This window comes from Psammomys obesus, unplaced genomic scaffold (genome assembly GCF_907164565.1).
Source record: "Psammomys obesus unplaced genomic scaffold, mPsaObe1.curated_primary_1811, whole genome shotgun sequence".
Lineage (NCBI taxonomy): Eukaryota > Metazoa > Chordata > Mammalia > Rodentia > Muridae > Psammomys > Psammomys obesus.
The window spans coordinates 19,678,098-19,699,241 of record NW_026592510.1 but is presented as its reverse complement, the minus strand read 5'-3'; the positions used below and the strand labels follow the sequence as shown (position 1 = coordinate 19,699,241).

The following is a 21,144-nucleotide window of genomic DNA, read 5'->3' as shown; positions in this document are numbered from 1 at the left end:
CACACACACACACACACACACACACACACACACACACACACACACACACACCCCTCCAGGGGAAAGTAAAACCACAAAGCCCAGAGTGTGTCTGTTTTCTGGAGGGGGGTTTCTAGTAATTAGCTTAGATTGCAACAAATGGCACACACAGACTGCTGCCTCTGCATGTGTGCTCCAAGATTGGTGTTTACCCTATTATTTTCCAATTTAGAGATGGCACCAAGTTTATCAGGGAGCAAATGGAACCCAGCAAAAACATATCTAAGTGTGGTAAGAGGTGTGTGTCTTGATGGGTAGATTTTTTTAGACTTCAAAAATAATTAATTACATTCACTGGTTTGTTAGCGAAGGGGACATAGTATTACCCCCCCCACACACACACACACACTTGGTGATGCTTGGATATTTTTAGCAAATGAGTTGTCAGCAGAAAGGCTTCATTAGACCCATCAGGATATCTGCCCATGAAGAACGAATCCCAAACTGTACTAACAGTTTCCTTGAACCCAAATGATGAAGCACCTCTGACAAGAGCCATATTGTGCTCCCCATGCGAGGAGCAAGAGGAACAAAAGAGACAGTTTGATCTTCGTTTGGTCAGGTTAATATTGACATAGCTCAGATGCATCGGAAGTGTTCGTGCATCGCATGTGTGCGGAAGTGCTCTGGGGATTGGGTGGTGCCTTCCAGAAGGCAAAACTGGGAACCTGCAAAGGAGTAAAGGTCTTCTGCTTTAGTGAAATGGTTTTCCAGCTCATTTGTTACTGTTACAAAGGGAAATAAGTAAAGCCAGGAGACTTAGGGCACATGCTAAAACCAACCAAGAGGGAATGTTTTTTATCTACAGCACAGCCAAGGAAATAACGCATTACTATTATTTTTATGTGGTAGATCAACTATTGTCCAGGTTCTAACATTTTGAAATATGAAGCATGCCTAGTGAGTAGTTTTTCTTTTACATATGTTTCCTAAATTGTCTGTTCCCTCATGAGCAAGAAGGGTCTTGAATTAAAGCCACATAGCCCTTTGTCATTGTCTCTAAACAGTATGCTAGAGCAGAAAGTTTGGACAATTGTGGATAGTATCCTTAAAAATGTAAATTAATTGGATGTGGTAGTGTATGCCTGTATTACTAGCATTTGAGGGGGGGTGGTTGGAGGAAGATATATGCTCATTGTCAACTGTGTAGTGAGTTTTGGGACAGCTTGAGTTATCTGAGGCCTTGCTTTAGTAGGAAAGGAAGAAGGACAGAGATAAGGGGAAGAAGAAAGAAGGAGAAGGAGGAGAAGGAGAAGGATGAAAGAAAGAAAGGAAGAAAGAAAGGACTATAAGAAAGAAAGAAATATAAGAAAGAAAGAAAGAAAGAAAGAAAGAAAGAAAGAAAGAAAGAAAGAGAAAGAAAGAAAGAAAAGAAGGAAGACAGTGTGGAGAAAGGAAGGGAGGAATGAAGAGAAAGGGAGGGAGAAGGAAAGGAGGAAGAGAAGAAGGGAGAGGGAGGAAAGAGAATTCAAATTAGGATGAGGTAGCTGATGAAATGATGACTGTGCTATCTTCAGCAGGTTATGAAATTCCCTCTTCTAAATCCTCAGTCTCCTCCTGACCACTTGCCTGAGTCAGCAGAGGAACAGTTTTCCATGAAGTACTTTTTTTCAAGCACCTGTTTCTCGGTCACCTCTCACTGGGACAACACTGACCTCCCTGTTTGCTAGAGACATCAGAGATGAAGCAGATCTTCTGCTCACTAGAGAGTTGACCAGAAACCAGCTTGATCCCTTTTATGAGGTTTGTAAATTAGCTGGGTGGTAGTGCATACACCTTTAATCCCAACTAGGGAGGTGGAGGCAGGCAGACTCTGAGTTCGAGGCCAGCCTGGTCTACAGAGTTCTAGAACAGCCAAGACTACACAGAAAAATCCCCTCTCAAAAACCAAACCAAACAAACAACAATAAAAAGTTCTTAACTTATATCTGAGATTTGAGGCTAAATATCTCCCAGGCAGTTTCTGTCTTCTCCCTCCCCACCTCCTCTTCCTCTTCTTCTTCTTCTTCTTCTTCTTCCTACTCTTTTCCCTCCATCCTCCCCACCCCTTGCTCCTGTTTCTCAGGTCTCATAACATAAAAACAGGAATTTTCAGTTTTCAGTGAATACACAACTCTCTCTGTTCTTGAATTCTTCTGTTTGAGTGAAGGCCTTCCCAGCATCATTGTATGAAAGGCCATTAGTCTTTCCGTTCATAGTTCCACATGCCTGACTTAATCACAGCACTTGCAAACTGCTGGTGTTAGTGGGTGTTTTGAGAGTTGCATCTTAACAAGGGAAAGTTGCTGCCACAGGCCTCTCCTGTTAAGATGCCCACTTGGTCAGGGGGAAAACCAAAAGCAAAAGACAGTCTTGTTTAGTCTCTTGCTTCCTCCATGAATCCCAATTTCTTTCTTTCTTTTTTTATTGTTTATTATTATTAGTTACATTTTATTAACTCTGTATCCCAGCTGTATCCCGCTCCCTTATTCCCTCCCAATCCCACCCTCCTTCCCTCAGCTTCTCCCTGCCCCTTTCCAAGTCCACGGATTGGGGAGGACCTCCTCCCCTTTCGTCTGGCCCTGTTTTATCAGGTATCTTCAGGGCTGGGTGCAAAGTCCTCCTCTGTGGCTTAGCAGGACTGCTCCTCCCTTGGGGGGGTGGGGAGGTCAAAGAGCCTGCCATTGAGTTCCTGTCAGAGATAGTCCCTGTTCCCCTTACTATGGGAAACCAATTGGTTATTGAGCTACCATGAGCTTCGTCCGAGTAAAGGTTCTAGGTTATATTCATACATGGTCCTTGGTTGGAGAAACAGTTTCAGAAAAAAGCCCTGTGCCCAGATATATTTGGTCCTTGTGGGGCTCCTCTCCTTTCATACTAACTCCCCTTCTGCTGAAGGTTTGGTTATGAGTCTTAGTATCTGTTTTGAAACACTGCTTGGTAGGGTCTTTCATATGCCTTCTGCGGTAGACTCCTGTCATACATCCAATGCACATTCCATTTGTCTTTCTAAGTGAGGATTGATCATCTTACCTCGTGTCTGCTTTCTTGTTTATCTTCTTTAGGTGTATAGACTTCATTATGTTTATCCCAATTTCTTGCTGTGGACTTCTGAGCAACACAAAGCAGTGTTGGGAGTATGTTTAGGTGTGAGACATTTATATTGCAGTAAATGGTGGCATGCCATCAGTGCATGTTTTTCCCTAATCTACTGGAGGAAGAAAAACTTCAGTGAGGATAATTCTAGACAAGCAGTGATTTTGCCAGATCTACTGTTCCCGCCCCCATTTACACCTCCAAAAGCACAGGTTCCTGAGCTGAGGCTCACTTGGTTGGCAGTGTTTAGTTAATATACATGAAACCCTAGATTCAATTACCCAGCACCACAGAAGCCAGGTGTGTGGCTCATGACTATACTCAAAGCACTTGGAGGGTGAGCTCTGGAGAATCAGAAGTTTACAATAATCCTCAACTAGGGGCTAGCCTGAGCTACATGAAACCAGAAATGGGGGATGGGAGGAGGAACATGCTGCTGTAAGAGCATCTTAACATTCTTCTTTATAGATACTTCGAGTTTCCAGTTTTAGGCTTTACACATAATCAGCAGTCCATAAATGGCGCATATTTGGTGGGGTTGGTGAGAAACTGGAAGTTGCTCATGAAGCATGGTGACAGTAAAGCCGAGCTTCATAATCATGGTTGCCAAAATTGCAAAGCACAGCTAGCTTGTGCAGAGCGGCAAGGGAGAGCCACTCCTGAACAGAAGCAAAGACAGTAGAAAACCTATCTTTTACTGAGCTAAAAAGCTAAATTTCTCAAGAATGTCCTCCATGAGGAATAGAATTGGGATTAAAATAAAGCCTTTGGGTTTAGAGTAGAGGGCACAGGAACCCCATTTTTCATGCCTTCGAGGTGTGTAACATCAGCTACTTACCCTCCCCAAGCCTCCTTACACAAACAGTGTGACTGCCCTCGCAGGGCACCAGGAAGCTCATGGAAGGCGATGAAACATAGCTCGCCAGATGCTTGATGCAGTACTGTCAGCTTGTATTGGGGAGTTAGTGTCAACTTAAATCAATAAAACTAACCAATCAAGTGTATTCATACATAAACGTGCTAAACATTAATCTGTATTATAGCATTTTAAAGTCTCACAAAGTGTTTTCACAAAATGTTTTTTTTTTTAATTATAAAGGGTGAAGATATAGTCTCTGACTCTATTTTCGAAGCATTATATACTATCTAGTTTTAATAGGCCCAGGAAAGCATTTTAACTACTAAGATGCCTTGGTTGCCTTTTAAAAATAAGAAACAAGAACAATAGTGAATAATAAAAAAAAGTAGGAAGAGTATGGGAAATTTCTTTGTTTACCAATTAAAAATGTATGAAAAACTGAATAAATAAAATTTTAATTTATGCATTTTGTGTTCTCATAAATCATTTTCCTGTCAAGATTTTCAGACTTTATTACTGCTGAATACTTTAAACATCATAATAGAAATTTGGTAACATAAATCATGAAGCTTTCATTTAGAACATTTGTACCCACACCTCAGCATTTTTCTTATATCTTGATTAAAAATGAAAATAACCCCCAGTCTAGAAATAAATCCATGCAGAGTCTAAATGTCAAAGCAGACTCTTAGATTTCAGTAACTCAGCAATCCATGCCACCCACTGTGCTTGCAGAAGTCAAGGACTGTCAAACTCTGTTTTTAAGACTCTCTATTCAAACTGCAGTTGTACAAGCTTGTTTTAATCTTGGTAGTGGCTCTTAACTATAAGTATTCTACTTACAAATGATAGCCGCTTCCTTGACTTTTCCATTTCCTGCCAAAAGAAAATAATACAGAGATAACAAGACTGGGAACAGCATTTCATTTAATAACAACATTTCATTTAAGTCAGCCTAGTTCTTGTTAGTTTGTTGGGAGACAACTGCTTTGGATTAGGTTCTGGGACTCTGAGGAATAAATTATCATCAGAAGGAAAGTGCACTGAAGGCCTTAGGCACTTCAGTGGAATGGAATGATGGGAATGATGAGGGGACTCTATCCATTGTATTTTGAGTTAAGAAATGAAAAATCAGTTCACGTTTCTGTTTGGGTTTTAAAGGATACTGTTTGCAGAGTGGCAAACAGAAGCTCCTTAGCTCTCTAAGGATGAAAAACCCGTCACTAAGATAAACACTGTCTTGTCCAGAGGTTTGATTGTTTTATATCACATCATTTTAAAGTCAACTTTGCTCAGATTTGACTTTGCTGTTTCCTCCATCATCCAACTTTGTAAGATTTTACGTGTATGTCATTTAAATGACTTAAAGATCAATGAGATCATCATTAGAAAGTTTATGTGGTATGACGGATAAAAAAGAAAGAGTCATCTTACAAACAAGGAGTCTCCACAAACAGACTATCACAAAATGCTTTCACAAAATGTCGGGTGGATTCTACAAACTGAGAGTGGCCTCTTGACAGTTTCAGTTTTATACCACAAAATTGGATTGCACTTAAGTATTTTGAGCATTTTCTTGTGTTACTAATAACAAGTCTATTGTTCATTTGTGTTACTGTTGCATAATTTATTGACAATTTCTCAGTTATTGGCCATACAGATTTTCTTTCTGAGCATTAGTTTTTAAGGTAATAAACCCATTAATACTTTCATCCACAAACATTGTATGCATGTCAATATTTTCTTCATGCTCTGTTGCTAAAATGCATATGTGAAAATCCACTTGAAAATATTTACCCATGACAGAGAAAAGGGTATAGATTTTACTATTAAAGAAACTCTCTGATTAATGAGTTCAAATATTTATTAGCTATATTTATTTCAGTTGCAAACTGTCTTCTATGTTTTTTAACTTTTTCTACTGGCATATCTAACTTTAATTGATTTTTTTAAAACTCTTACGCTCAAGTATACTAATTATTTTTCTTCTCATTAAGGAAAATAAAATGATGGTAAATAGCAATAACAGCGTTGGGAAACAGTGTGTTCTAAATAAGAAAGTGCTGTTATTTGATTTACATTTTTAAAATTGTTTACTTTTTATTTATTTATAGGGTGTGTGTGTGTGTGTGTGTGTGTGTGTGTGTGTGTGTGTGTGTGTGCACCCATGTTGAGGACAACTTGTCTGTTGTTTCCTTCTAACCAGGAGTCCAACTTAAGTGGGAAAATGCCTTTACGTGTTGACCCATCTTTCGAGGTCTGATTTACATTTTTGAAAGCTTCTCTTGATGCTTTGTGAACTGATAGAAAGATAGGAAAGAGCCTGGGATACTGGTTGGGATGTTGTCACCTGTGTTCAGTTAAAAGACGATGGTGGCTGGGCCTGGAGAGACGATTAGGTGGTTCAGGACTCACACTACTCTCTCAGAGGATCTGAATTTGAATCCAATAGCCACAGTAGGTCACTGACAACCACCTGTAAATCTAGCTCCAGAAGATCCAATGCCCCTGGCCTCTGTGGCACCCATACTATGTTCATATACATGCAAACAGACAGGTGTGTGTGTGTGTGTGTGTGTGTGTGTGTAGAATTGAAAATAAAATAGAAACAAAGGAAAAAAGAGACGAAGGTGGCTATCTAAGACAGCCATGACAATGAAGAAAAATGAAGAAGTGTTTGACTTGATGTATATTTTAAGGTAAAGCAAACAGGATTGCCGTGGGGCACAAAGAAGGAAGAAACAAACAAACAAAATGCCAGAATAACCCCTAGCTGTTTGGCTTGAGTGACTGTGGATGGTGGTGTCATTTAATGATGCTGAAGAAGTTGGGCAGGACTCACTCAGCTCATCTTGTACTTGTGAGGCTGGTCAGCCATTCCCATGCATAGAGTCCAGGTGATTATGCTTATTCAAAGTAGGAGGATTTAAAGCCACATGTCTCTGGATGAGATTGCCAAGGAGAATGGGTACCAAGAATATAAGTTGTGGGATACGGTGCATTTGGGGCAGTGAGCACTTAGCAGTAATCAGCAAAGAGTAATCACCAAAGAGTGGCCAGTGAGTGGGGAGAGAACAAGGCGAGCATGATGTCAGGAAAGTAAAATGCTCCAAAAAGGAGGAGGATCAGTCTTGATGGAACTTCAGGTAAAGTCCAATGGGATGAGAACAGGGATGTGTTTCATTGGACGACTCAGAGTGACTGGCACTTTAGAGGAGTTTGAGCAAAAAGATGGGTCCCAAAACCAAACAAGGGAGACTAAGAAAACAATAGAAGGGTAGTTAATGGGTAGCTGTTTCTCTCCTGAGAAAGGCCCACCTTTAACTACTCAAATACTTCTAAGACATTGCTTAAATCAAGTGTACTTGGTGTGATGTGTGGCATTGAAAGCATTTAGCAAAAACTGAAGTTTTGCTTTTGTTTAGAAAATTTGGGTGCTACTTCCTGCTACTCCCGTTCTCTCTGTGTGGTGGTGGTTGGATGTTTGCTACTTAAATTTTTAAAATAAGATTTATTCTCTGTATTTTATGTGTGAGTGTTTTGCCTACATTTAATTCTGGGCATCAGGTACATGCTTGGTACCCAAGAAGGTCGAAAGAAGGCGTCAGACTCCCTGGCCCTGGAATTAGGAATGGTTGTCAGCCACTATGTGGGCGCCGAGAACTGAGCCCAGGTTCTCTGCAAGAGCAACAAATGCTCTTAACCACTGAGCCATGTCTCCAGCCTTCAATACTGATTTTTTTTTTTAAATTAATGCAGTAAGAAGTAACATGGTATTTTTGGACAGTGGAATTTTCCACTCCATTGGGCTGATTTAACAAACATGTTAAATCTACTAAATAGGCACTCTCTCAACTTCACATTTTATATTAGATCAAGTGGAGCCAAATCTTCTCTGTTCTCTGCCCTGGGTTGTCATCACCATCATCTTTACTGTTATCAAGCTATTGTAGGCTTCTTCAGCTAATCTCTAAATTAGCTTTTGGCTGGGCAATAGCAGCCCTCTTCTTCTCCCTAGATTTCCAGAATTTTCTAATTCCAAAGTTGGGGATTATTCAGGCAGACAGATTCACATCCTTCTACATGTTTGATGATTGAATCTCATCAGATTCATCATCAGATTGAGCCCAGCAGAACCATGGGCTCTGCTGGGGTGAAATTGCCATTTCCCCTGATTTGACTGGTCAGTTCCCAGTTTCAGTCATGACTACATTCCTAAATTCTTGTGAGATTAAGAAATGTAGAGGGTGTGTACGCCTGGGGTTGAATGGTAAATTACAGGGAGAAGTATCCCTTTACTTTCTAACAAAGCAGAAAACACACACGTGTGTCTATAATTTAACTGGAAGTGGGAGAAATGTTTTACAGATGTCTGAGCAGGTTAACAAATCGTATTTGTATATGTGTAACTAAAACAGTAATTTGTCAGGTAGAAGGCAGATGGGGGAAATAAAACACCAACCTGTGTCTGCAGTGGGGCTCCGCTGATGATGAAGAGCTGTTTGCTCAGGACCAGCCTCGCTCTCCAGCAAAGCAGGAGCCGCGGCAGCACATGACTCCCGCCTAGCTAGAAGACAAGAATAAATTATATGCTACACAAACAACACTAGAACAAAAGCAGAACAAACAGACTGTATTTCCCAGCTTCCTGAAGAGTCTCACTCATTCCCTTGTTTGGCTATTCTAAAGAGGAAACTTTCAACACTGCTTTAGGCCAGTAGGATGGGATCTAGCTTGGACAAATTCATGAGAGCTTATCCTCGTCTGGGGTTACTGTAAAAGGTATCTGGTTTTGGTGGTATGCCAAAATGGCTCATGTATTTTTTTTTTAATTAGCACTTCATTTAATCCCATAGAATATGGTTTGGGGTCACGCATTGAAGGATTGAGGCAATCTTACCCAGAAGACCTAGACTGCAAGAATCACTTAAGGAAAATGACGAAAACATGCGTTCTTGGATTTTGTCTCTAACCTGTTAAGTAACAATCCCCAGGACAGTGTCTAGAACGCACAGCCCAGGGTGATTTTGTGATGAGGTCAGTATAAAGAATTAGGAGTTGAGGGGTATTGTCCATCTAAGTCCCAAAAGAGCACTGAGGCTGGTTTGCAGGAAAATATATGGACCAATCCCCTGCTAAGACAGAGCTCCGTGGGTGGGGTGCAGAGGCAGAGGCAGATTCAGTGAGTCTGGGTTGTGAGTGAAACTGTATTTCCAGCAAAAGGCCTGGTCTTCCCAGTGCTGGACACGCTGCTAGAGGCATCTGTGAAGCAAGGAAGGAGCCAAAGAGCACCTGACGTAGCCAACATCCTTGAATAGCATCAGGCCCACAAGTACAGCTTTGAGTAATGTTCTGAATCTTAAGAGACTCAGATATGAGTCAGATTTACCCATTTTTGTTTGAGTGACGCAAGGGGAGTGTTCTTTCTTTGGAAAGTGTGCCTCCCATTTAGGAGTGAATGTGTTGGGGAGGGGCTCATAGACTTAAAAATATTTGGGAAGGAAAATAGTGTCTTCAGTTACTGATTATTAGCTGTAGATTAGTGTCTTTCCTGTTTGCTTTCAGATCAGCTCTACTTTTGATCCACAGTGGCTCAGAGTCCAACATCAGGTTTCTTGATTAGTCACCAATGATGCTTTGGTGTATTTTATCTAGTGAATGCTTGCTTTGCATAAGGGGCAGTTTGATTCAAAGAAGCCATACCCTAAACTCCTGGGGGTGAATTCATTCTCTGAAAATATCTTCTTAATGATTGCTGCAATGACATTCGGATACCATGGGTGTTAGAAGCATTGGTGCTGGCAATATACTTTCTGGGTACATGCTTCCAAAGGTTCTTGTATATGAGCATCACAAACATCATTACCAAGTCAGCTCCATAGATCCTTGGTATACATCGATAATATTTCCTGAGAGCTTGGTGATTTTTGTGTGTACACTCTTTGTGTGTACTTTCTAAAAGGCGAAATGATCTAGTAAGATCCCTAACAAGAATAGCTGCCAGGAGAATCCAGGAATGGTGGTTCACACCCTTAGTCCCAGCACTCAGGAGGCAGGTGCAGGTGGAGCTATGTGAATTTCAGGCCAGCCTGGTCTACATAGTGAGTTCCATGATAGCCAAGGCTATGAAAAGAGATCCTGTCTCAAAACAAACAAACAAAACCAAACAGCCAAGCCTCACCAAACGTGGAAGCTCCCACCCACCTAGGGATTTCATAAACCTTAAGACTCCGCTCAGCAAAACTGCAGAGCCTGTGTATTTAATGGTGATTGTGGTGGCTGGTAAGAAGTATAAAGCAGCTATAATGTGCAAATATTAATGTGGCAACTTATCTATAACTGTGTGTACCTATTAAGCTATTCACAGTGGTTATGAGGGGTGAAATGACAGTCACATTTCCTATGGCAAGTACTTCTGTATGGTTTTAATATTGTACTGCAACAAGCATAACCACAATTACTATTATAATAAAAATGCATAGAATTTTCTAAATCCCTTGAGTTTTTTCTAAACCCCTTGATGTTTTTCACTGACAGAACTATAAACTATCAGCTAATTGATTATACATGATAAGGATGATGTTGGTGGGGGCGGTGGTGGTGGTGATGTGCTTGTGTGCATGTGTGCCTGTGTGTACGCACGTGTGCGTGTGCGTGTGCGTGTGCGTGTGTGTGTGTGTGTGTGTGTGTGTGTGTTCCATGACAGGAGGTGAGCACAGATTGGTTTTGTTTGTTTCTCTCCAGTTAATTTGCAAGTATTTCTTAAGCAACTAGATGCCAGGTGTGAATGCCAGGGGTTATAATAGAGGCTCCACTGTGTTTCTGGAAGGAAGAGAGAGAACTGGGTGGGCAAAGCGGCTCTCACTGAAACTGATACAGCCTGAGAAGTCAACACATTTTCTGTAGGTGTCTGAGCCACATGGTGAGGACGCTGAAGCAGTTACTGCTTTCTCCACAGCTGCTATATATGGCAAGGTAGCCCCAACGTCACAACTGTTACAAAACTCTCCCGGACTTCTACACTGCAATAAGAATTCCTCTGGAGCGGGGGGAGCTACAGCCCAGTTGGCAGAGTGCTCTGCTAGCATACACAAAGCTCTGGGTTCAACCCCCCAGCTCCACACATGAGACCGTCTCAAAAAAAAAAAAAAAAAAAGTCCTCAGTCAATTCATCAAAGCTCATCTTTGGGAATTCTAGGTAGAAACTAACAATAATCATAAAAAACAAAACTGTGGGGCCCGAGGCCGTTCATCAGAAGCCTGGCAACCTGAGTTCAATCTCCAGAACCCACATAAAAGAGCCAGGTGCAATGGCACAGTGAGTGGAGGTGGGCAGACAAAAATAGGCTGAAAGTTCACAGGCCAGCCGGCCTGGAGTATGCAGAGCAGCGACAGAAAAGAGAGAGACCTGCTCAGCAAGGAAGGAAAGAACTGGCTCCTGGAAGCTGTCTTCTGCACGCACACATGGCACCTACACACACACACACACACACACACACACACACACACACACACAATGCTCTATTAGTTACTTTTCTGACCAAAGCAACTTATAAAAGAAGAGGTTATACCTTGGCTTACAGTTCCAGAGGGATAAGAGCCCATTGTGACGAGGCAGCAGGACAGAACAAAGCAGGCTGAGAGCATTGAAATCAGGGCAAGGTCATATACTCTCGGTCAAGTTCTGCCCACGAATAACATACTTTCTCCAGCAAGGCTATACCTCCTAAACCTCCACAAATGGCACTACCAACTAGGGACAAACTGTGCCAATATCTGAGCCTATGAGGAACAACATTCTTATTCAAACCACCTGCAGATACCAAATAAATAAAGAAATAAAACAATACTATAGAATAAGAGCATATCAGAGTATAGTATGTGTGAAGGCCAGGGTCAGAATACAGACTTCACCATACTTCTTGAAGGAAAAGAGATAGCCATGCAGACCCCTTCTTGCTTTTCTAGTGACAGGTTGAGATTAGAGTCAACAGGTATTATTATATGGGTATTATGAATGGTAAGGGATAAATGTGCCCTTCAAATACTTAATAAATATTCCATTAAAATGTGTTTCTCGGTGCTGGAGAGATTGCTCAGCAGTTAAGGATGCTGGCCATTCTTCCAGAGGAGTCCAGTTCAATTCCCAGCACCTACATGGCATCTCAAAACTGTCTGTAACTCCAGTTCCAGAGGATCCAACACCTTCACACAGACAAAGAAGCAGGCAAACACCAATGTACTTGAGATAGAAATAAATGCAAATTTTGTCTAAAGAATTTCTAACAGTGGTAGATACATCTCCTTTTCTAAGTTTGGGAAAACAAGCCAGTGTTTTAAGCCAGAACATGGAAGTTTCCAAAAGTTCTCAAAGCATTTATTTCACTTGCCTCTGATGATAAATATCTGTCCTAAATACCTCACAGGCCTGAGCTGATTCGTGGCCAACTGTCCGAAGCAGGCAATTTGACACTAATGTCATATGTCTGTTGTTTCAGGACTGTCTGTTTCATAGCAACATCACCAGTGACTTGAAGGCCTTCACAGACAAGTTTGGTTTTGATGTCCTCATCCTGATCGCAAGCCACACATCGGAGGAGCAGCAGAGACAGCAGATTGCTGTGTACTCCCAGAATCTGGAACTGTGCAGCCAGGTGAGAATCCTCACACCTGCTTTACTGTTGATGACCTTCGGAGTTAAGAACACGTAGTTAGGGATGAGGATGGACTGCTGCTTCAGAAAAAAATAGGCCCAAGAGGTAGAGTCCTGCGGTTGGACTTGTAGGAGAAACTGGGGTATACTGCACATTGTTTCATTTTAGAAAGGCTATGTTAGTCCATTTTGTGTTGCTGACAAAGTACCAGAGTCTGGGTATATATAAAGAAGAGAGGTTTATTTAGATTTATTCGTTTATTTAGTACACACTTCTAGGGATCTGAAAGCATGGCTTTGCTTGTGCACTGCTGTGGTGAGGGCTTTCTGGTAGATGGCATCACATAGAGAACCTTGAAACAAAAGGCCAGACTTGCTTTGTAACCACCCATTCTCATGACAATTAATACTGTCCCTGGAAGCCTTCATTCATCTACCTGAAGGTGGTGCCCTTGGGACAGAACAACCTTCTGTTGGCTCTGCCTCTGAAAAGTTTCACCTCATCAACACTATCACCACCACACTGGGGGCCAAGCTTTCGAGTGCATAAAACCATAGCAGAGCCCCACTGCTATTCCCCTTCTAGACTGAACCCATAAAGAATGAGTTCTTTATGGGTTCTGGTCTAACCCACCAGTGCCACCTCTGACCTCCAAGCCTTATCCACAGTGCTCATGCGGTGCCCAGGTCCAGTCTGATGCCTGTGTCTTTCACCCTTCTTCAAAGAAACTTCTTTTTGCAACAGAGACCATTATAGAAAGCCACAGCTGGTCGAAATACAGACAAGAACTGATTATGGAGTACCCATCTCCAGTTGAGACATCTAGAGCACTATCCCTCCACCTTAGGCTCAGGGAACATTGTGAAGTGGGGGGTGGGTGAGAAGATTACAAGAGCCAGAGGGCCAGAATGTCTATAGTTATGTCTTCTATACATAACGGGGAAGCTCCACCCATGCAATTTCAACAATGTGTTTGCCTAAATAAGACCCAAATCATCATAGCACCAGTCAACATACTGATGTGCATGGAAGAAAGCTCACAAGGCCCCACCCCCAGGTGGAGCAATAAATGACTGCTGAGACAGGGAGCATCAGTGCCTTAATTAGGGTTCCTACTGCTGTGATGAAACACCAGGACCCAAAGCATCACAGTTCATCACTGAAGGAAGTCAGTTCAGAAACTTAAGCAGAGCAGGAACCTGGAGGCAAGAGTTGACACAGAGGCCATGGAGGAGTGCTGCTTACTGGCTTTTTCCTCATGGCTTGCTCAGCCTACTTTCTTATAGAACCCAGGACCACCAGCACAGGGATGGCCCCACCCACAATGGGCTGGGTCCTTCTCCATCAATCACTAATTTAAAAAATGCCTTACAGCTGGATCTTATGAAGGCATTTACCTCTTTTCAGACAGCTCTAGCTTGTATAGCGTTGACATAAACCTATCCAGGACGAGCAGTCTTCCTGGGGGATGAGCCTCCTAATTAGTTATCTAACACCAAAGTGATCATCCCTGAAAACAGATGCATATGAGCAACATTAAACAGATTCAGCAAGTTCGATTTATATATTTGTTCATATATATTGTATATTGTTTATGATAATAAATTTCAAAAGGCCATGAATTTGAGAGGGAGTTTGGTAGGGGGTATGAAAGAAGCTGGAAGGAGGAGAAGAAGGTGGGAAACGATTGAGAAAGGTGGAGCACGTCTATGAAAATACACAAATTTTTACAGAAAAGTTAAGAAAGACAAGATTCGGGGGCTTTCTGCAGACTTACACAAGCTGCTGTACCTCCCTCACAGATTTGCTGTGAACTGGAAGAAAGTCAGAATCCTTGCCTGGAACTGGAGCCCTTCGAATGTGGCTGTGATGAGATCCTGGTGTACCAGCAGGAGGACCCTTCTGTGAGCTGTGACCAAGTGTTTCTTCTTGTCAAGGAGGTCATCAATAGGAGGTGTGCAGAGATGGTCTCTAACAGTCGGACGTCCTCAACAGAAGCTGTGGCAGGCAGCGCCCCCCTATCCCAGGGCTCTTCCGGGATCATGGAATTGTATGGTTCTGATGTGGAGCCACAGTCCTGCTCTGTGAACTTCATAGATAACCCTCCAGAGCTCAGTGATTCTAACCAAGCTCAGGCGGATGTCAACATAGACCTCGTGAGCCCCGACAGTGGGTTGGCCACCATCAGGAGCAGCCGTTCATCCAAGGAGAGCTCGGTGTTCCTCAGCGATGACAGCCCAGTGGGAGAGGGTGCTGGGCCTCACCACAGCCTTCTCCCAGGATTTGACTCCTACAGCCCCATCCCTGAAGGGGTTGTTGCTGAGGAGCATGCACGTTCCGGGGAACACGGTGAACACTTTGACCTCTTCAACTTTGACCCAGCACCCATGGCTTCCGAGCAGTCCCAGCCATCTTCCCATTCTGAAGACTACTCTCCAGAAGATGACTTCCCCAACAGTGACTTCTCAGAAGGAAACCTCTCTGCCGGGCCGAAAGGGCTTGGTGAGATGGGGATTAGCATGTCCAATTACTCCTCCAGTTCGCTTTTGTCAGAGGCTGGCAAAGACAGTCTTGTGGAATTTGATGAAGAGTTTGTCCAGAGGCAAGAAAGCTCAGGAGATAACTCTGAAAGAAATTTAAGCCTGACATGTTTTGTGGGAGATGAACCTTCTTCCCCCGAAAGGCTGAAGAATATTGGAAAGAGGATCCCGCCAACACCTATGAATAGCTTTGTTGAGGTCTCACCATCAACTGGAGAGCCATCTCCACTCTATCCAGAAGACATAATCCAAAACGTAACTGACACAGGACATCTGGGGCCACCTCAGACCCGTGCACGGTGCAGAAGCTGGTGGGGTGGCTTAGAAATTGAGTCTAAAAATATTGAAGATGCGTGGAGCTCCAGTGAACAAGAGGCTGTGTTCCAGAGCCCTGGACCATGGAAAGATCATAAGCCTGGGACGGTTGAGAAGAGAGCCCCCGAGTCCACATTCCAAACAAAGAGTCTTGGATTTCCAGAGGCAGATCCCTGGGAGTTGGAATTTGGTCAGCCTGAGCTCGGAAGCAAAGATACCCAGGACGAGAAGGAGGAAAGCTTGGAATATCAGCACCCACCCACAGAGAGGCCACATTTGACAGATGCCTCTCCCCAAGGGACAAACCATCTGATAGAGGACTTTGCTGCCTTGTGGCATTCAAGTCACTCACCAACAACAATGCCTGAGCCCTGGGGAAATCCCACAGATGCTGTCAAAGCCCCAGTTATGGTGTCCTTCCCCACCTGGGGTACATTTGATAAAGAAGATAATGCCGACACTTTAAAAAATACTTGGAATCTTCATCCCACTAACAATGAGGTGCCTTCTGTGCAGGACCCAAGTGAGTGGGCTCTGGCCCAAAGTGAGTTTTCTTTCCCTGCAGCGGATCTACTGGACAATTCCCTCACTGAGGTAAATGAAGATGCAGTTCCAGAGGTCTGGGGCAAGAAGAGCAATGGCTCCACGGATAATATTCATACATCTGGGAGTCCCATTTCTGATCTGGGTCAAACATGGAATAATGCTAAGCTACCAGGGGAAGACCAGAATGGCATGGATCCTAAAGCCACAGGGAAGGTATATGAAAAGGAAGGTTCCTGGAACCTCTTTGAGGAGAGTGTTACGAAAAGAGGGTCTGATGTGTTAGCTCCTTGGGAAGATTCCTTTTTGTCATATAAGTGCTCTGATTATAGCGCATCCAACATAGGAGAAGATTCGGTCCCATCTCCCTTAGACACCAACTACTCCACCTCTGACTCTTACACATCGCCAACATATGCTGGAGACGAAAAAGAAGCGGAAAACAAGCCGTTTGCTAAAGAGGATGGTTTTGAGACAAAAGACGCTGAGTTTCCCAAGGAGGGGGCTGAAATTCTCGCAACATCACCACAGCAGCCTCAAAGAAATCGAATCGGTTCTGGTCCTGGGAACCTAGACATGTGGGCATCACCTCACACAGAGGATAAGCCTGAAGGAAATGACGCACACCACCCAGTTAAAAATTTACTCAAGATAGAGCATGCAGAAGATGAGCATACTTCCACAGAGGATGATGCAGGGGAAAGCAGCCCATCCAGTTATGACGACCCCAGCATGATGCGACTGTACAATGAGGCAAACCGGCAGCTCACCCTCCTACACAGCAACACCACCTCACGCCAGACAGCCCCTGACAGCCTCGACACATGGAACCGAGTGATTCTGGAGGACACGCAGTCCACGGCGACCATCTCAGACATGGATAATGACTTGGACTGGGATGACTGCAGTGGGGGGGTGGCCGTCAGCGGTGACGGCCAAGCAGAAGGTTACGGAGCTGCAAACCCTGAACCTGAAACCCGGTTCTCCGTGAAGCAGCTGGAACCATGGGGCACAGAACATCAGGAAGCAAATCAGGCCGACTGGGACCTCTCTGCCTCTGCCGAGCCCACAGGGGACACCAATCCCAGTGAATACCATATCCTGAATGAGAAAAGTGGGCAGTTAATTGCAAATAGTATTTGGGATTCTGTCATGAGAGATAAAGATATGCCGTCATTCAGATTACCAAGCCCACCCAATACTGCAGAACAATGCCCTTGGCCTACTGGAAGTCCCAGGCTCTCAGTGAATGGTAAAGATAGTCACATGTTAGAAGCCTCTGGACTCGGTGAGTCAGCAGTGGTAGCATCTCAGCCTGACAACCAGGACACATGGACAGAGTCCCAAGGTGACACAGCATCCTCAGTAACCAGGATGGAGAGTCCAGAACATTTTGCACAGGCAGGTTCATGGACAGGCTATACTTATGGACAGAATGAGAGTGAGATTGAAGGCCTGGCAGCCTCTGGCAGTGTGCATCTTGACAAAGAGGCGGTGGTGGGCTCTGGGGTGGACGGTACCTCTCTGATTTCTAGAAAAGAGCCCACTGACCAGGAACTCTCTTCAGCTGCATTTGAACACCAAGAAATCTTCAGTGCCTCGGGAGTAATCAGATCTCCTTCTGTCACCTCCAGTCCTCAGACCGAGGAACAAGAGGAAGCCTTAGACATTGAGAAGGAACCTTCCAGTGAAAAGGAGCCTTACAATCTCTTTGCTCTGCAGGCAGAGACATCCACAGGTGATTTTCAGGCAGAGGAGATGCATGAAGAATGTCTCACAGATCACAGCAATTCAGGGGAAGCCAACACAACTTCGGGTAGGATTATTAACCTCTTAAAAAACATTCCTGTATCTGAAATGGAACTTGAGAAACCCGAAGACCGTAACATTCTAGAGCCAGAAAGAGCAAGTGAAAAGCTGCTTTATGAATCTTCTCAAACCTTTGGCGTTTGGGATGGCCCTGTAGACAGTGATGTATGGGACAGTCACATAAGTTATGAGGCAGCCACGACTCCTGCAGGTGACACCACTAAGAACAGGTCTCTAGAAGCTCTTTCGCCAGGAAATTATGACAGGGACAGCCTCTCTAGTGAGTGTACTCATTCAAGTGCATCGAGTCCCGGCCTAAATGATTCTTCAGCTGCTTTGTTGTCCTGGACTCATGGACCCAGTAATGAACATCAGAAAGACTATCCAGATGACGGGAGCAAACAGAATCACCAAGAATCGGAACTGCTTGGCACTGAAGCCCAAGTAGGAGTGATCACTGAAATGAAGGACCTTGTGGTAAACAGAAAGGATGGCTTTGGAAAGATGTCTGATTACCAGGAACCTAAGTTGCTCAAGATTCCAAGTGATTCCGCCAATGGTGATTCCGCCAATGGTGATTCCTCATCCTCTTCATCTAGCCTCGGGACAGATACGTATTCCGAACAGGCTCATGCATGTCAGGAAGGAAATCTAATGATTAACTATCAAGGGGAAAATGAACTTGACTCTGTGAAGATTGTGCAGCCAGAGGACACAAGGGACATATCCATAAGCTCGGGTTCTGGTGATGACAGTGAGGGTGAGGAAGAGTTGCTGGAGAAGGAGCCCCATTTGGCCACAGGCCAAGCTGCTCAGAGCAAATCTGGGGCTTGCGAAACATTTCATGAACCAGAGTTCTTGGCCGAAGGGCATCCCGAGTCTGAGTTTTCTGTCTTTGTGGGTAGTTCAGAGCCAAAAGAGAAAGAGAACAGGGCAAACCCATTCTGTGACAGTCAACAAAGCAGCCCTGCTCAATGGATTTTGTCACCACACATGCGGATGGGCGCACAGGACACATCTATGCAGAAAGAGGCCAGAGCTGCAGAAACAGGGAAGATGGGAGACGGCACGTGGCAGGTATCTCCCGGAGCTGAGCCTAAGAATGGAGAGCCTGCTAAATCGGACCTGCTCGGCTTCTCAGCTGACAGCAGTGAGTGGTGGAACGCCCCTCCCCGGGAAGGGAGGCCAACTGCCGACGCATCCGCAGAGTTGTCTAATTCAGAGAGTGAGGGAGAGACCACCCCTCCAATCTTCCAGAATGCAGGGCCATGGGACGAGCCCGTTCAGCATGGGAGTGAACCTGGCGACACAGGCGGTACCAACCCTTTCTGTGACAGTAATGGCGGGATGCCCCAGGAGAAACTTTGGAACATTCAACCGAAGCAGCTAGATTCAGATGTCAATCAGGTTAGCCAGCTTGTGATATTGGACCACATTAAAGATGAAGACGCTAGACAGCAAACCGCTGTGTCTTCAGCCGCCGGTGACCTCCCTCCTGAAACCCCCACTCAAGAGCAGTGTCGGGAATCTACACTGTCCGCCTGGGACCAGGCAGACCCAGCATCTACCCACAGAGATGAAAATGAATATGTCAGCACCGGGGCTTCACCCGCTGAGTGCTACCAAGAGAACTGGTGGGAACAAGAAAGGCCATATTTCAGCCAAGTGACACACTCAAGCCCCGCCACAGAAAATCTCCCTGCCCTCAGTGCTCCCACACAACTGATAAAGAAGTCAGGCTCTGAATGGGATCGGCCCGGCCCCGGGGAGCCCCGGCATAACTTTGTTCCAGATATTTTACATGGCAGCTTCGAAGAGGGTGGGCAACGGGCCTCTGCTTCGCCTGATCTGTGGATGGATGTCAAGCAACCTTTCGCTTTTGAAGCAGATGCTGAGAACCCCGACCTACTGACTCACTGTGACCATGACAGCAACACTCAGGCCTCCGACAGCCCTGACCTGTGTCATGATTCTGAAGGAAAGCAGGAGACGGAGAAGCATGGTGACGTGGACCTGGGACCTGAAGTGGAAGCCAGTGAGCTTTACCTCACCGAGCCAAAGATGAATCCTGACCCTACTGAGGAGCCTGGGCCAGAGTGTGTCCCACACGGATCAGAAGTCCATGCTGCACAGGCAATGCCACTGCCTCCGCTCAACAGTCGGACAGGTACAAACAGCTCAGCTAAGCCCGACTCTTCCACACATTCCCCGGAGCCTTCTCATATGTACGAAGACGACAATAGGAGTTTAACATCCTTAGAGGAAGGCGCCCACCCAGGGGTGGAGGCAGTGGATGGGATGACCCCAGGCACTGGAAATGCGGACACTGACACTTTTGAAACTCAGCACGAGGTCAGCGTAGAAGGCAACGGCTCTTGGGTATCTGAAGACCTTCATCCTGGAAGTCACACAGGCACGAGAGCCTTGCTTGGCTGCGAGCAGCCTTTTGCTTCTGAGAGCCCTGCCGTACTTACTGACGTCCTGCTAGCCTCAGACACTTGCCTGGATGTGAGTGAAGCTGCCTTTGACCACAGTTTCAGTGACGCCTCAGGCCTCAACACATCCACAGGCACCATAGACGATATGAGTAAGCTAACTCTATCAGAAGGCCGATCCGGAACACCTGTTGACGACGGGGATGCAGGGAAGCAAGACGTCTGCTCGTCTGAAGCTTCCTGGGGTGATTTCGAATGTGACGTAATGGGCCAGAATATTGATGAAGATCTGATGAAAGAGCCTGAACATTTCCTCTACGGGGGTGATCTTCCTCTGGAGGAAGGCGCACTGAAACAGTCTCTGGCACCATACACGCCCCCCTTTGACTTGTCCTACCTCACAGAACCTGCTGGCGGCGCTGAAACAGCCCAGGAGGCTGGGTCTCCAGATGATGCGTCTCTGGGGAGTGAAGCAGCAGAGATGTTGCTCTCTGCCCTTCCTGATCAAGGGGAGGAAAGCCAGACTGAGGCCAACAGTAGGCAGCCCAGACGCCAGGTGACTGTGTTGCATATTCACGAAGACCCTGAGGCTCTTTCCTCACCTGTAGGAGGAACAGGTTCCAACCCAGAGTCATCTCCGTCCAACAATGACTGGGAAATAGAAACGGATAATTCAGATTTACCAGCAGGTGGCGACAGAAGACCACCAAACGGTAAGCAATAGCTCCTCGCTCCCCCAAACACACACACACACACACACACACACACACACACACACACACACACAATCCCCCACCTTTAAGAAGCCAATGTTAACTAAATTAGTGCATTTGCTAAAACAATGCTACCAATGCAGGCAGAGAAAGTAACTTATG

General features: G+C 44.8%; 1 protein-coding gene across 2 annotated transcripts in view; it reads left to right on the top strand.

Moving 5' to 3' along the window:
* Prune2 (prune homolog 2 with BCH domain) overlaps positions 1 to 21,144 on the top strand; it is a 195,805-nt gene that overhangs the window by 90,696 nt on the left and 83,965 nt on the right. Inside the window, exons 4-5 of one of the 2 annotated variants that reach the window (XM_055613838.1) lie at positions 12,472 to 12,627; positions 14,430 to 20,982. In XM_055613838.1, coding sequence (XP_055469813.1) covers positions 12,472 to 12,627; positions 14,430 to 20,982 — 6,709 coding nt within the window. Of the gene's footprint in view, positions 1 to 12,471; positions 12,628 to 14,429; positions 20,983 to 21,144 lie in introns of those variants that run through there. The other variant, XM_055613839.1, reaches the window with a different exon arrangement.